We start from the raw sequence: 14,730 nt of genomic DNA on the forward strand, positions 1-14,730 counted from the left end.
AAGTTCACTATTTTATGTACTTGTTATGTGTTTTGTAAATATTCTATGTTCTCATGCTCAACCTTTATTTGTATATCATGTTTATGATTTATTTTTATGCTCATACATAACTCTCATGATTCATAATAGCCATCAAACATCCATCATCATGAGTCCATCCCTTAGGTTATTTAGGTAAATAAGGACAAGGAGAGAGAGATGCCCCCAACATTGTTAGCATTAATGTAGGGTTTGCCCCACAAAAAAACTCTAGATTTTACATGTAACATATGCACAACAAGAAACATTGCCTACAACATCATGTATACTGAATTAACTAGCTGCTACCTACCTGTGTATCATAGATTAGAAGACCGACAAGTGCTCTTCTTTTTGGCCATTTGCCCACAATTTTCATGTAAAAAAATTGCAAGTGATTTGGAAAGGAGCGGTCTGACTTTGTAAAGGACCAACAACTAGAAATTTTAGTGAATGCCTCATAGCTATCTATCACTCTTAGGAATTGGTACTATGTGGACAGTACATATAACAAGCCAACCTAGTCATGGTCATTTTATTTTATGTAGTAGTACTTCAGTAGATTGACAGAAAAGCCCCAGCCATCCATGACATAATGATCTAGAGCTATACATGGCAATAAGTACTTGAAAGCATTTGCCCCATATACTGAGCAAATCTCACACATCCGATATACTACTGTAGCAGATAGCAGTTCATGGCAGGAGCATAGTCTTAAGGGCGTTTAGCAGAATCCCTTAAGTTGTGGTGCGGTAAATTGTCCGTGGGTCGAGTGCGTGAAATGGTACTAACATCAAACATCTTGTCGCTCTCGGCATCCTTCGTGGCACCAAAGGAATAGCCAACTGATGCATCTGCAGCAGCTTTTACCTTCTTCTCTCCGGGAGTACTGTTGATGTCCTTTTTGGCTTCCTCGTTGTTGCTTCCACCAGCACTACTGGAGCTAAACACAACTTTGTTATCAGCAAGCACGTATTCCTTTCCCTGAACTCCTCGAAGAGACTGATCCAAGGGATTCTCCTCAAGCCTTCTGCCTTCCACACCAGTTTTGGAGAGGATGATGACCAAACCAAATGTAAAAACAAGCACAAATAACATCTTCATTGTTGATAAGCTACAACAAAGCAAAAAATTCACCATTTCAGTACTAAGATATCCTATATGTAATAATTAATTTTGAGCTTTGATATATTCAACAGATACATGTACTAATATGGTTAAGTAAATAGCTAAAACTAGTATGAGTCTTGAAACTTACCATTAACTCAGTTCCTCCAAGTTTGAGATACTTGATAGGAGATATGATATTTATAAGGGAACCTTCAAGGATGGGAAAAATAGAGAAAGTAACAAGATAAACATTGGGAATCTTGTTGTGCGTATCGGTCATGCGCGCATATGATAAGACATAGCATGCCTAAGGTATTTATTGTGCGAATTACGTCACGCGCACCAATGAGATAGTGGAGAATAATAATAATGTTGTCGATGGATGAAATCGATTGCAATCGACACTCCATTGAGTGTCATATGTCTAACTTGGTATGCTAGTCAAAAGGTTCAAATACGCACTTCACTCGACCCTATATTGGACAACTATTAGTTTCCCTAGTTCTCTAATGATAAGAAATATCTACTTCTACACCTAAACTATCAACATTGTTTGCTAATTTGCTCATTACACCACCATATGTATGCTTGACTTGTGATGCAAATAGAAGAACTTCTTTGTAAACAAAAGCAAAGACAATTAGTATGAACTTGTCAAGTTAAACCAACCAAAAAAATCATGTTAAATTCCTTACTACTGAAATGGATATAATTTTTCAGTTTATTATACATATATCATGGGAAGTATCATGTTCAATTCATGACTATTAATATGAATATAATTGTTCAATTATTAGATTTTTGTTGTTGTTGTTCATGTCTTTGAATGAAGCATCATAGTCCTAAGCATAACCAAACATATGCAAACCTGTAGCTGCTCAAAAACACATATTGATTAGTAACACATCCATTTTCTATTTAACAAGTTGTATAAGTTAGTAAAATGCCATCGCAATTTGTTTAACATTGTTGTTTTGAGAACTGATTCTTAACTTATACTTGACATTTAATTTTGACAAAATTTCAACATGCTCAAATGGAATGATGCCTTTAGGGTTGGATACAACTGAGAAATCCCTTTTTTTTTGCCTTTGGCATTGTGCTTTCTATATGCCTCTCAGATGTTCTATACATCTTAGTTCACATGCTTCTGCTCATAATCTTAACTCCTGTGGTTTCTCATCAGAAGAAAAACTATTACATGCATGCATATATCCATCAAAATAATAACCCAATGTGGGGCCTTAAGTCTTCTCCCACCATAGATATAGTGTAAGATTCATCGTAGGACTCTATTTCTCTCGGTCCAAACATGAACAGTTAATGGAGTAACAATGAGCATGTTTTGATGGGTAGTATTCCTGCATGGAATAGTTTCTATTCTCACCAAGTCCGTCAGAAAAATCATACACAATTGCTCATGGAAGTGTGAACTACAACGAAAGATACAAGCATTCCTTGCATTCTAGTAAACAGCATTGTGATCATTTGCTATGCCAACTAAGATTCTCTTTTGAGGTTTTGGTATAATAGTACTCTTCATATGCTGATGCCTCCCACGGAGGAGTTGATTTATCTGAGTGTCATGCATATTTTTGCAAACACAAACATAAATTAAGGTGGTATCACAAATTTCAATAACTTTAAGTCTAGACTAAGTTCATACTAATTGCTTTTCATTTGCATTTGAAGTCAAATACATAAATGATTTGGTCTTTTCTCCATGTCATATCGAAACTAATGGAGCACATTGGCAAACAAATACTGATAATATATTTGTATGGTCAGATATTGTGCATCTTTGGAAAATTGGGTAAAGACATCTTTAATTTGTCTAATGTAGGTCTGAGTGATGTATGTATATTTTTACACCTTGAGGAGCATAACGTATTAGACCTATGTAAAACTAATGTAGCCTAAATTATTACTAATTTTGTTCCATTGCGACATGATTATTGTTCTCCACTACCTCATCGGTGAGCATGATGTAATTAGCGCAATAATTATCTTATCCATGCTATGTTCATAGAAAATACAGGCATGATCGAAAAGCACCACAGGATTCCCAATACTTATCTTGTCAATTTACATCAGTTCATCTAAGCTTGAATATCTGCCTATAAATACCGTGCCCTCATACAAGAGCATCCCAAACTTGTCCCGGAGGAAGTCAATTCAAGGTAACTTCCAAGATTCCTATTACTTTAGTCATATATTTAACCATGTTAGCACACGATCAAGTTAATGAAAACATCAAAGCTCAAAATTAATTGGTATAGTAGTATCTAACTATTGAGATCATCATTTTCGTTTTGATGCAGCTTATCAACAATGAAGATCTCATTTGTGCTTGTTTTAATATTTGGTTTGATCATGATCTTCTCCAACACTAGTGTGGAAGGTGAATACATCGAGAATCCCTTGAGTTTCTCTCTTCACAGAGATAAGGGAAAGGAGAACATGATTCATGATGATAAATCTGTCTTCGGTTCCAGTATTGGTGGAAAGAGCAATGAAGAAACCACGATGGACATCAACAATCATGGAGAGTTGAAAGGAAAAAATATCAGAAATCCATCACTTGCCACCAATAAAGCCAAAAGTAAAAACAATGGCAAGGACAACTACAACAAGTGTGATGGTGATCCTATTGCACAAACCCAAGGCGTGTCCATGGACACACACCACCAGGTATCGATCGATGACTACCGAAGGATGTATAGTAATATTCATAAGCACCCTTAAAGCCCTGCAGCCTGGCTCTGTTGACTCTTACTAGTAGTGTATGTGTGTGGCAAATTTGCTCAGTATATAGAGCAAATTTGCTCAGTATGTTGTGTCATGGATGACTGAGGCCTCTTGGACAATGTACTAAACTACTAAGTAAAATAAAATGTCCATGGCTAGCTTGGCTTGCTACATTATATCCACACAATACAAACTCCTAAGAGAGACAGAAAGCTATGGCTTTCACTATTATTTTTAATGATTTCTAGAGGGAAGATTTGACTAGATATTGTAGCTCTTTGTACTTCACAAACTTAAACCACACCTTTCCAAATCACTTGCAATTTTTTACATCAAGATCACCTGCAAAATATTGGACTTCTACTCATGTATGTCTCATCATTCTATCTTCTACAATAGATACGTAGGTAGCTACCTAGTTAATTTAGTGTAAATGATGTTAGAGGCAATATTTCTACTGATGCATCTGTTGCTTGTAAACCCCATAGATTTAACAAGCACACCAAAGTTGAGTTCTTGCTCGAAGACATTATTAGCTTTGTTAGGCAATATTACCAGCTATGCATCTGTTACATGTAAACCCTAAAGTTTTTCTTACGGGGTGGAGTAAACCCTAAAGTTCTAACAAGCACACCAAAGTAGAGTTCTTGCTGGAAGACAAGATGAACTTTGTTCGTGATGAAAACTAGGCTTCGATGTCTTCATGAAGAACCTTGCCAGATTACTTTATGCAAGCATATAATGGAGGTGTTTGGCTTGCAAGATCGAAATAGTTTTTAGTTCTTCCAGGAACTCGTACACATGGGTAGCAATTATTGAATGCAGATTCCTTGACGCTTTAAAGTGCATTGGTGTCGAGGCATGCGGCTCGTCTTGGAATCTGAATCAGATCAGACAAGTTCCATGATTGATGTCTGAAGAGTGAAAGTTTTGAGATCATCTCATCTTACATATATATGTAACTTCGTATACCAGGTTCAATATTATTTATATATATGAGTATGAACTCGAGGAGGGACATTAACAAATATCTTGACAGAATCAGATTTCAGACACTACTCTAACACAAAAATTTCTTTTCGTTTCGATGCGTTTAGATCAGATTTATCACCTAACCAAATTCATTTACCAGTTCATTGACATGATTCAAGTCTTGAGAGGTTCTTGTGGGTCCGAGAAGAATAAACCTGACGGCCGAAATCATGGCCATGTTTTCTTGTTCCGATAAGAATATCATTGCCCTGTTCTTAAAGCAAGTTATAGGACGAATACCGTCCTTGCGGGCCACCAACTATTTCTCGTTTGGCATGACAAACTGTTTAGGGTTAGGGTAAGAGTCCAAATAGCAAGCACCAAAAACCTTTCAAGAAAACTTATTCTATGAGAGAGCCACACAGAATGCGAGAGATTGTGTGAGAAATATATAACACAATGTTCTATTACCCTCCATCTGCCTCAAGACAGTCTCTTTCTGGACTGGAGTCTCGATCAAACCTTCGAATATCTATTTGCCATGATTAGCATATTATTTGATATAGCAATTCGTTCAAAATAATAACATGAGAAATGCTCATATATTGCTCACAAATTGTGAGAATGCCATCGAGTAGTGGGTTCTTGTTTCAATATAAAATTGATGAATATATGCATGCATGGAATAGTTATTGTTCTGATGAAAGCCATAAGAGTTATGATTATGACCAGAAGAATGATCATGCAAAGGTAAATAAATGAAAGTAAATTAAGCATGTGAACTAGGATTAGATGTATAGAACATCTGAGAAGCACATAGTGTAAGTTAAGAATCAGTTCTCAAAACAACAATGTTAAACAATTTGTAATGGCATTTTACTTACTTATAAAACTTGTTAAATAGAAAATGGATGTGCTAATATTAAATCTGTGTTTTTGAGCAGATGTAGGTTTACATATATTTGGTTATGCTTATGACTATGATGCTTCATTCAAAGACATGAACAACAACAACAACAATATAATAATTGAACAATTATATTCATATTAATAGTCATGAATTGAACATGATACTTCCCATGATATATGTATAATAAACTGAAAAATTATATCCATTTCCGCAGTTAGGAATTTAGCATGATTCTTTTGGTTGGTTTAACTTCACTAAATTCATACTAATTGTCCCTGCACTTGTTTACAAAGAAGTTCTTCTATTTGCATCACAAGTCAAGCATACATATGGTGGAGTAATGAGCAAATTGGCAAACAATGTTGATAGTATTGGTATAGAAGTAGATATTTCTTATCATTAGAGAACTAGGGAAACTAATAGTTGTCCAATATAGGGTCGAGTGAAGTGCCTATTTGAACCTTTTGACTAGCATACCAAGTTAGACATCATTTGCAATCGATTTCATCTATCGGCGACATGATTATTATTCACCACTATCTCATTGGTGCAGATGACGTAATTCGCACAATAAATCTTTAAGCACGCTATGTCGTATGATATGCGCGCATGACCGATATGCACAATAAGATTCCCAATGTTTATCTTGTTATTTTCTCTATTTTTTCCCACCTTGAAGGTTCCCTTATAAATATTATATTTCATATCAAGTATCTCAAACTTGGAGGAATTGAGTTCAAGGTAAGTTCTAAGACTAATAATAGTTTTAGCTATTTAGTTAACCATATTAGCACATGTATCGGTTGAATTTATCAAAGTTCGAAATTAATTGTTACATATAGGATACCTTAGTATTGAAATGGTGAATTTTTTTGCTTTGTTGTAGCTGATCAACAATGAAGATGTCATTTGTGCTTGTTTTTACATTTGGTTTGGTCATCATCCTCTCCAAAACTGGTGTGGAGGGCAGAAGGCTTGAGGAGAATCCCTTGGGTAGCTCTCTTCGAGGAGTTCAGCTAAAGGAATACGTGCATGCTGATAACAAAGTTGTGTTTAGCTCCAGTAGTACTGGTGGAAGCAACAACGAGGAGGTCAAGAAGGACATCAACAATATTCCCGGAGAGAAGAAGGTAAAAGCTGCTGCAGATGCATCAGTTGGCTATTCCTTTGGAGCCACGAAGGATGTCGAGAACGACAATATGTTTGATGTTAGTACTATGGCACGCACTCCACACCCGGACAATTTACCACACCACTGCTTATGGGGTTCTGCTACATGCCCTTAACACTATGCTGCTGCCATGAATTGCTATATGCTACAGTAGTATATAGGATGTGTAAGATTTGCTCAGTATATGGAGCAAATGCTTTCAAGTACTTACTGCCATGTATAGCTTAGATCATTATGTCATGGATGGCTGGGGCTTTTCTGTCAATGTACTGAACTACTACTACATAAAATAAAATGTCCATGGCTGGCTTGGCTTGTTTTATGTACTGTCCACATAGTACCAATTCCTAAGAGTAAAGATAGCTATGAGGCATTCACTAAAATTTCTAGTTGTTGGTCCTTTACAAAGTGAGTCCGCTCCTTTCCAAATCACTTGCAATTTTTTTACATGAAAATTTTGAGCAAATGGCCAAAAGGAAGAGCACCTGTCGGTCTTCTAATCTATGATACACAGGTAGGTAGCAGCTAGTTAATTCGGTATACATGATGTTGTAGGCAATGTTTCTTTTTGTGCATATGTTACATGTAAAATCTAGAGTTATTTTGTGGGGCAAACCCTACATTAATGCTAACAATATTGGGGCATATCTCTCTCTCTCTCTCTCTCTCTCTCTCTCTCTCTCTCTCTCTCTGTCCTCATTTGCCAAAATAACTTAAGGGATAGACCCATGATGATAGATGTTTGATGGCTTTTATGAACCATGAGAGTCATGTATGAGCATAAAGATAAATCATATGCGATGGACTTAATCATAGAACATTTGCAAAACACATAACAAACTCATAAAATAATGAACTTAATCAAGGCCTAAGAACTAAGGTAGTTTGCTTTCAAATTGATTCCTCCATAGTTCTGTTAGGGTTTAGGGTTTTGATATTTTTCTATGCTAAATACCAAAGAAAATAATGAGATTGCCCATTAATGAGATTTACAAATCATTTAATTCATAAAAAACAAGTCAAAGCATGGTCCATAATGTATGCTAAAAAACCTTTATAAGTTAATCATGACTTGAAGTCTTTAGAGGGGTTCATTGTAGACTCTTGCACAAGCAATGCGACCTTATCTTTGGACAGCCACCAGTTTAGCCAACCTAATCAGTATAATGATGTATATACTTATTCTTGGTTATGCTTACTACTTTGTTTCTTCATTAATTCAAAGCAATGAACAACAACAACAACAATGTAATAATTGAAAAATTATGTTCATTTTAGTTAGGAACTTAGCATGATATTTTTTTCATGGTATATAGAACAATGGAGCCTTTGATCATTATCATTTTAGATTGATTAAGTTCATGCTAATTGTCTTTGCTCTTTTCCAATGAAGCTTTGCTATTTGGATTACAAGATAAGTATACTTGTGGTGGGTCATTTTTCTTGGTCATCTCTAAACTAACGGAGCACACTGGCAAATCATGCTGATAGTAAAGTTGTAGAAATAGATATTATTTTATCAGTAGAGAATTAGACAATAATATTTGTCCAAAAGAAATTTGAGAGAAACATATATCTTAATTTTTTTAGAAACATAAAAAGTTAGATATAGTTAAATTAATTTTTTTAGAAACATATATCTTATGGGCCAAAGGCACCATAAGATTCCTAATGTTTATTTTATTAATTTATATTAATTTATTTAAGCTTGAAACTTTCCTTATAAATATCTTGCCGCCTCATATCTTTCCTTATTAATTTATTTAAGCTTGGTACAAATTAGAGCAGCAAACTAAGAAAGAGCCAACAGAATTTGAAGATCCAATTCTACTTCCTTTGCTTACTAAATTTTTAGATATATTTGACAAACCGCATAACCTACCTCTTACCCATCGGCATGATCATTATATAATGATTCTTCTAGGCAAATCTCTAGCAAATACTCAGTCATATTGGTATCCACATCTCTAGATGGATGAAATAGAAAGGATTATAAAAAAGATGCTCAAAATAGGAGTTATTCGGCTAAGTTACAACCCCTACTCTTCACCGGTGCTTCTCGTACGAAAGAGGGAACATAGCGATTGTGTGTTGATTACCGAGCTCTAAACGTCATAACCATTAAGGATAAATATCCTATTCCAATAGTAGATGAATTACTAGATGAAAGGGAGCACAAATCTTCACAAAGCTGGACCTTTGATTCAGGTATCATCAAATACGAGTGTGCGAAGAAGACATACTGAATACCACCTTTTGAACACACAACGACCACTATGAATTTTTACTTTCTTCAACAAAAGGTGAAATATCTTGGGCATATCATATCAGAGGAAGGTGTGGCAGTAAACCCCTCCAAAATTAGAATTGGCTGACCTCGAGAACTTAAAATTGCTATGTGGCTTTCTCGATTTAATATGCTACTACCGTAAGTTCATAAAAAATGATGGAAAGATCAGTGCACCACTTACTTTCTTATTGAAAAAAGATACTTTTCGATGGTTGAACAAAGCAACCACCACCTTCGACAAACTTAAAGTCACAATGACGACAACACTAGTACTAACGCTACTCAACTTCGGCAAGACTTTCATTATTGAAGTCGATGCCTTCGGAGTTGGAATTGATGTTGTACTAATGCAAGATGGCCACCCCCTCGCTTATACCAGTAAGGCATTATCTCTTTCCCATCTCAAAATAATTATTTATGATAAGGAGATGCTTGCGATTGTGCATGCGGTGGCCGAATGAAGATTGTATTTGATCGGGTGATACTTTCAAATCAAGACTGACCATAAAAGCTTAAAATATTTCTTGGAGCAGAAGATATCTTCCCTTGAGCATCAAAACTAGGTAACAAAGCTTCTTGGATATGATTATGAAATAACTTACAAAAAGGGGAAAGAGAATATTGTTGCAAATGCACTTTCATGGCTATCTAAGCAAACTAAATTTTTTACCATTTCACTTTCGACTAGCAACATCCCTGAGGATATTAAGAGTTAATGGCAAGAAGATTCGAAGACTAGTAAGATCATAAAAAAAAAAAAAATTAGAAGAAGCACCAAGCTCCGTGGCTCATTACAATTGGGACTCAAAAGAATTACACTATAAGGGCACTAAATTAAAAAGGAGTATGAAGTATCATCCGTAAACCAACGACCAGATGGAAGTGATAAACAGGTGCTTGGATACAGCCCAAAGCCACCCACCAAATATGACTACCCAAGGATAACTCTATACCCAATCGAGTGTCATTATTGATCGACGGATCATAACTCGATGATGACGACCCACTACGGAAGTACTAATATAGTGGGCGAACTTACTAGCAGAAGGTGCCACTTGGGAGAACTATGACGACTTAAAGATCAAATTCCCAGAATACATGGATTGTCAGCCTCGAGGACAAGGCTGATTTGAAGATGGCGGGTCTGTTAGGACTTTAGCTAGGAGAGTCCTAATTGATAGGGGTATTTATATAAAACTTACATAAACCGACCTCTATTAAAGAGGTGAAGAGACCGGCTAGGGTTTGTAAGTTATTTCTTAAAGAAGAATTAGGAGTTGTAAAGGAATAGAGTCTTAAGTAGGAGTCCTATTAGGAGTTAGGATTTAGAAACCCTATAAATAGCTATGTATTCATCTCTTTTGATAAACAATAGATAAATTTTTTCTACAACCTTTGAATAGCAACTTAGAGGGAGGAACCCCTAAGAGTTCCAAGGAGGCTGATCCCCTAAAGAGATCAACCCCAAGTTTAGAATCTACCAGGGTTCTAACATATTCCCTCTTTTATTTTTTTCAAATAGTACCTAAAATTTTAAAAATAACTAAAATATCTTTTAAAAAATTTCTATCAATTTTTTTTATTATTACAGTATTTTCATTTGGCTCAGTATCTTATTAAGGTACTGAAAATGCTATAAACATTATTGAAAAATACTACAAGTGGTATAATATTATATTTCTTTGATTTTCATTATTTATAAATCATTACAATATAACATTTTTAGGCTTATAGTTAGTTTTTTCAAGGTTGCGAGTTCATTTAGATTATTTATGATGTTTTCGAGTAATTTTCATAGTGTTTTTATTACGGTGGCTAAAGTACTATAACAAGTTAAAAAATACTACAATAGGCTAAAACATAATAACAGACTAAAATATTTTTAAGAAATAATTTATTTATTTTTAATTAAAGATACTGTTTGAAAACAAAAAACAAAAGGGAGGTTCCGATTGAGAAAAATCTAAAATATAAATATTTCTTAAGAAAATCGTTATATTCAGTATATATATATATATATATATATATATATATATAGTCACAGTGATCCTCAATCAAGTGAAGGCAAATTTGAAATGAACCTTGCCTCTATCTTCACCATCATGCTGACATAATTATCATGATAGCACAAAAGTTTAGTTGGCCACTAAATAAGTTGATTGACCTTCGCCCGCAGTAACTATTGACATATTAGCCGAAGAATAAATGATTATGTCTGAGCTACAACCTACTCGGTGTTGCAGATAGAAAATGAAGCTCCTACAAAGCTTCTTTTTTCCTATTAATTCGTATTACATGTCTTTGATCTCCCTATCTATAAGTACTCGTGTAGAAGTTGCACGCCGTCGTCTTCCATTTACTTTGTGTTGCGGATAGCTATAGCTACCAGCCTTTAGTGACAGTAAACTTTGGTCGACAAAAAGCAAAAGCTTGTGTCCGGAGTTTATGAGAGGCAAAAAAGCATGATTCAAACGGTGACTATATTGTTCTATCTTTCTTATCATGACATAGCAACAAAAATGCACATTTTGTGGCAGACTTGAGTTTTTGATGACGAATAGTCTCCAATGAGTAGATATCAACATAACACCACATCGTCTTCTTCACTATGAGTTTTCTCGGATCAATAATAGCACATTCAGATTTATTTCATCTGACTCTGTTACAGCAGGATATTAACTGACAGGTGCCGTATCTACATAATATTCTACAGATTAGTATAAATTATTAGATGAGAATTTATTTTTTTTATATCTGATACATCACCATCCAACCAATATGTTAGATATTAACTTGTAAATATTTTAATATATTACCATAATGTGGCAGGACTAACATCCTCATCATTCGTAAAAAAAAAAAGGAAAATAAAGTTGAAGCAAGATTGTAACTCTCATGAAACTTTGTGGTAGACAATCACATGGGTACTTATTTGGCCTATTAGTAGCATTTGCTGCGTGCTTTCCATAAGAAAGATGCTGGTCCAACCATTACCACTAGCCACAGTACAGACTTGTGTCAGCAACATTTACTATCCATAGCCACATTTGCATGCTGTAAAACGTAGGATAAAGCTTATCCCAATCTTGTCAGATTGATTCTTCATGTTTTTCACGTTAGCCGCCCCCCAGTTTTCTTCCATGCATGCGACAAAGCTAGCGATCGAGACGACTCGTCTGTCAAGGTTCTCTTTGTTTCGTCCGTGGATGCATCTGTCAAGAGAATAATAATGAGATGTCATTAGGTTGTCAAGTGTTACTAAACCTCTTCATTATCAATCTTGTGGAGAAGGCATATTGACATTTAATAGGGTAAGGACGTTGTCATCTGAAAAACGTGAGCAGTGGAAGAGAAGACAAAGTCTTCATCAAAGGACGAAGTACTACTAAAATGGCGACAACATGGTGAGGGCTAATCCACTGTCATCGTAAACGTTTCCATGTTTCCATCGGGTTTCAGCATCTGTTCATGCACACTCGATCTCTATATAAGAAGAAGCGCACTGCGATCACATAACCTGCACCGATTCCTCCTGTTTCTCCGAGCATGAGGAACTCTAGAATTCCATTCCAATGGCTGCGTGCTTCACTAGCCCTCCTCGTCGTCCTCCAATCACATGTCATGGCAACGGAAGCAAGTGGTGTTGGTGAGTGGCCTTCTAAGACCGTGCTTTAGGTCTCATGTAAATTTAGGCCTCTTTGACTGAGTCATCTCGTTTTACTAGTAGGAGCTGATTGGGAGTACAGCTACGATCCATGTAGCGAGCTCGGACCTCAACACTGGGGAGACCTTCATGAAGAATGGGAGACGTGCAAAACTGGAGAACAACAATCACCCATTTCGATTAAACCAAGCAATATCATCGTCAGCACATCACTGGGGAGCTTGAGAACAAATTACGGCACCAGACCTGCTTTCTTGCAGAACAAGGGGCATGAGATCCTGGTAATCGAGAAACAGAGTCCGGAATGCCCTCATGTCTTGGCTTTAACAGTACTGAATCCTACGTTCTCTGTGATGTTGCATGCGTGTCAGGTGAATTGGACGTGGTCGCCAGGAGATCTTGTGATCGGCGAGAAGACATTCCATCTCCGGCAGTGCCACTGGCACTCACCGTCCGAGCATGAACTCTATGGCAAAAGGTTCGAACTACAAAGTTTATTGCTACTTGTAGATCCAGCGATCGGCAAGCTCAACTCCTAGTTTTGTCGACAGGTATCCCTTGGAGTTGCACATGGTGCACACTACTCGGGAGGGAGAAATAGCAGTCATTGGCATGTTGTACGAGTTTGGTCACTTTGCTGATCCCCTCTTGAACCAGGTTCGCATTCCCCTCCAATAATTGCTTGACATGCAGGTGGAAGGATTATTATGTCTCTCTCGTCAGCTGCTGGACTAACTCTTTCCCCTCTTTCTCCTTTCGGTCTCTTTTGGCACAGTTGTCGGAGGGTCTAATAGCTCTCCAGAATCAGGACAACGTGTATGTGGGGACTATCCGCCCACCTCTTATAGGTGTGAGAGAACCATACTTCAGGTACAGTGGCTCTTTGACAACCCCACCTTGCGGTGAGCCTGTTACATGGACGGTGATGAAAGAGGTACGCGTGTGCCTACCGCCACTCCTTTACCATCTCCTCATGGAAGTCGAATGATCATTCTCCGAATCGTATGGTGTTGTTTAGGTGAAGAGCGTAACGGAGAGTCAACTGGCGTCGCTGAGGATTCCCGTGCATGATGTACGTGTGGTGTTTGATCTTTTTCCCATGCATCAGATGAAGCGTTTTGTTTCTTGCATTGCCTAACCATCGTCTTCCTTCAACCCTCGTTCTCGCAGAAGGACAACGCAAGACCAGTTCAGCCCATCAAAGGACGCAACGTGTACAAGTACGAGCCGCCGCACGAAGACCATGCCAGCTCTTAAAGCGAAACTGTGGATGAGCACCGCCGACGACGCACACTTCCATGTCTGAAAAGGATGATGAAATGGGGTTGCTACTTCTGCTATGTATATTGCTGGAGTAGAAGCCATCTATCTACCAGTAAAAAATAGTTCGTCACACCTACTATGTAATATGCCAATGTCCGTTGTCTGGAAATAAATGCTACATCACGTTTGATTACCTAATAAGCTTGTTTTTTTTCTTTGGGAAATTAAAGATCAAATACAGCCAAGAGAGATGTGTTTCTTATGGGAAACACACTGAGCGTCAGTAGAAATCAGATCTTTGGATCACGAGAGCTGTACTAGAAAGAACTTTTTCTTGGGAACCGAGGCTGCAGGCTTTTACCTCCTCCGACCAAGTCTTTTGTAGCTACAGTGAGCTGTTGAGACTGGACACAAGCCCTTCAAATAAGTACTGTGTCTAATTTTGATGGAGGTGAGAGATAGAATACGAAACTTGAGGAGGAAGCCAGATCAGACTAGTGGGACTTGTTTAACGAAGTCATATCCCTCCATCGATAATTGGTATCATGTTCATGGCATCGACAAATATTTGAATCAATCTTGTT

General features: G+C 36.9%; 1 protein-coding gene and 2 long non-coding RNA genes across 4 annotated transcripts; 2 read left to right on the plus strand and 1 right to left on the minus strand.

The window, feature by feature from the left end:
• Positions 1-526: 526 nt before the first annotated feature.
• On the minus strand, positions 527-1,393 carry LOC135618157 (uncharacterized). The gene is made up of 2 exons (XR_010488934.1): positions 1,277-1,393; positions 527-1,132 (listed from the first exon to the last, which is right to left on the minus strand). It is a non-coding gene; the product is annotated as an uncharacterized LOC135618157 (long non-coding RNA).
• A 1,857-nt stretch (positions 1,394-3,250) lies between these two features.
• LOC135618323 (uncharacterized) lies at positions 3,251-4,047 on the plus strand. The gene is made up of 2 exons (XR_010488976.1): positions 3,251-3,308; positions 3,450-4,047. It is a non-coding gene; the product is annotated as an uncharacterized LOC135618323 (long non-coding RNA).
• Positions 4,048-12,663: 8,616 nt separating this feature from the next.
• LOC135618158 (alpha carbonic anhydrase 7-like) lies at positions 12,664-14,339 on the plus strand. 2 transcript variants are annotated; one of them, XM_065119013.1, is made up of 7 exons: positions 12,664-12,865; positions 12,944-13,164; positions 13,255-13,361; positions 13,435-13,540; positions 13,659-13,817; positions 13,902-13,955; positions 14,054-14,339. In XM_065119013.1, exons 1-7 carry the CDS (start codon positions 12,766-12,768, stop codon positions 14,138-14,140), a joined length of 834 nt encoding a protein of 277 aa, XP_064975085.1. In that variant the 5' UTR covers positions 12,664-12,765; the 3' UTR covers positions 14,141-14,339. The 2 variants fall into 2 exon arrangements, with proteins under 2 accessions (XP_064975085.1, XP_064975087.1); XM_065119015.1 differs by having other exon boundaries at positions 12,669-12,865; positions 12,947-13,164.
• The last annotated feature ends 391 nt before the right edge of the window (positions 14,340-14,730 follow it).

The sequence above is a fragment of the Musa acuminata genome, chromosome BXJ2-8 (assembly GCF_036884655.1).
Source record: "Musa acuminata AAA Group cultivar baxijiao chromosome BXJ2-8, Cavendish_Baxijiao_AAA, whole genome shotgun sequence".
Lineage (NCBI taxonomy): Eukaryota > Viridiplantae > Streptophyta > Magnoliopsida > Zingiberales > Musaceae > Musa > Musa acuminata.

Coding starts and splice junctions, on each gene's coding strand:
- LOC135618158 (XM_065119013.1), top strand. CDS start 12,766: ATGAGGAACTCTAGAATTCCATTCCAATGGCTGCGTGCTTCACTAGCC. Junction 13,165..13,254: donor ACAAGGGGCATGAGATCCTG/GTAATCGAGAAA, acceptor CATGCGTGTCAG/GTGAATTGGACGTGGTCGCC. Junction 13,541..13,658: donor CTGATCCCCTCTTGAACCAG/GTTCGCATTCCC, acceptor CTTTTGGCACAG/TTGTCGGAGGGTCTAATAGC.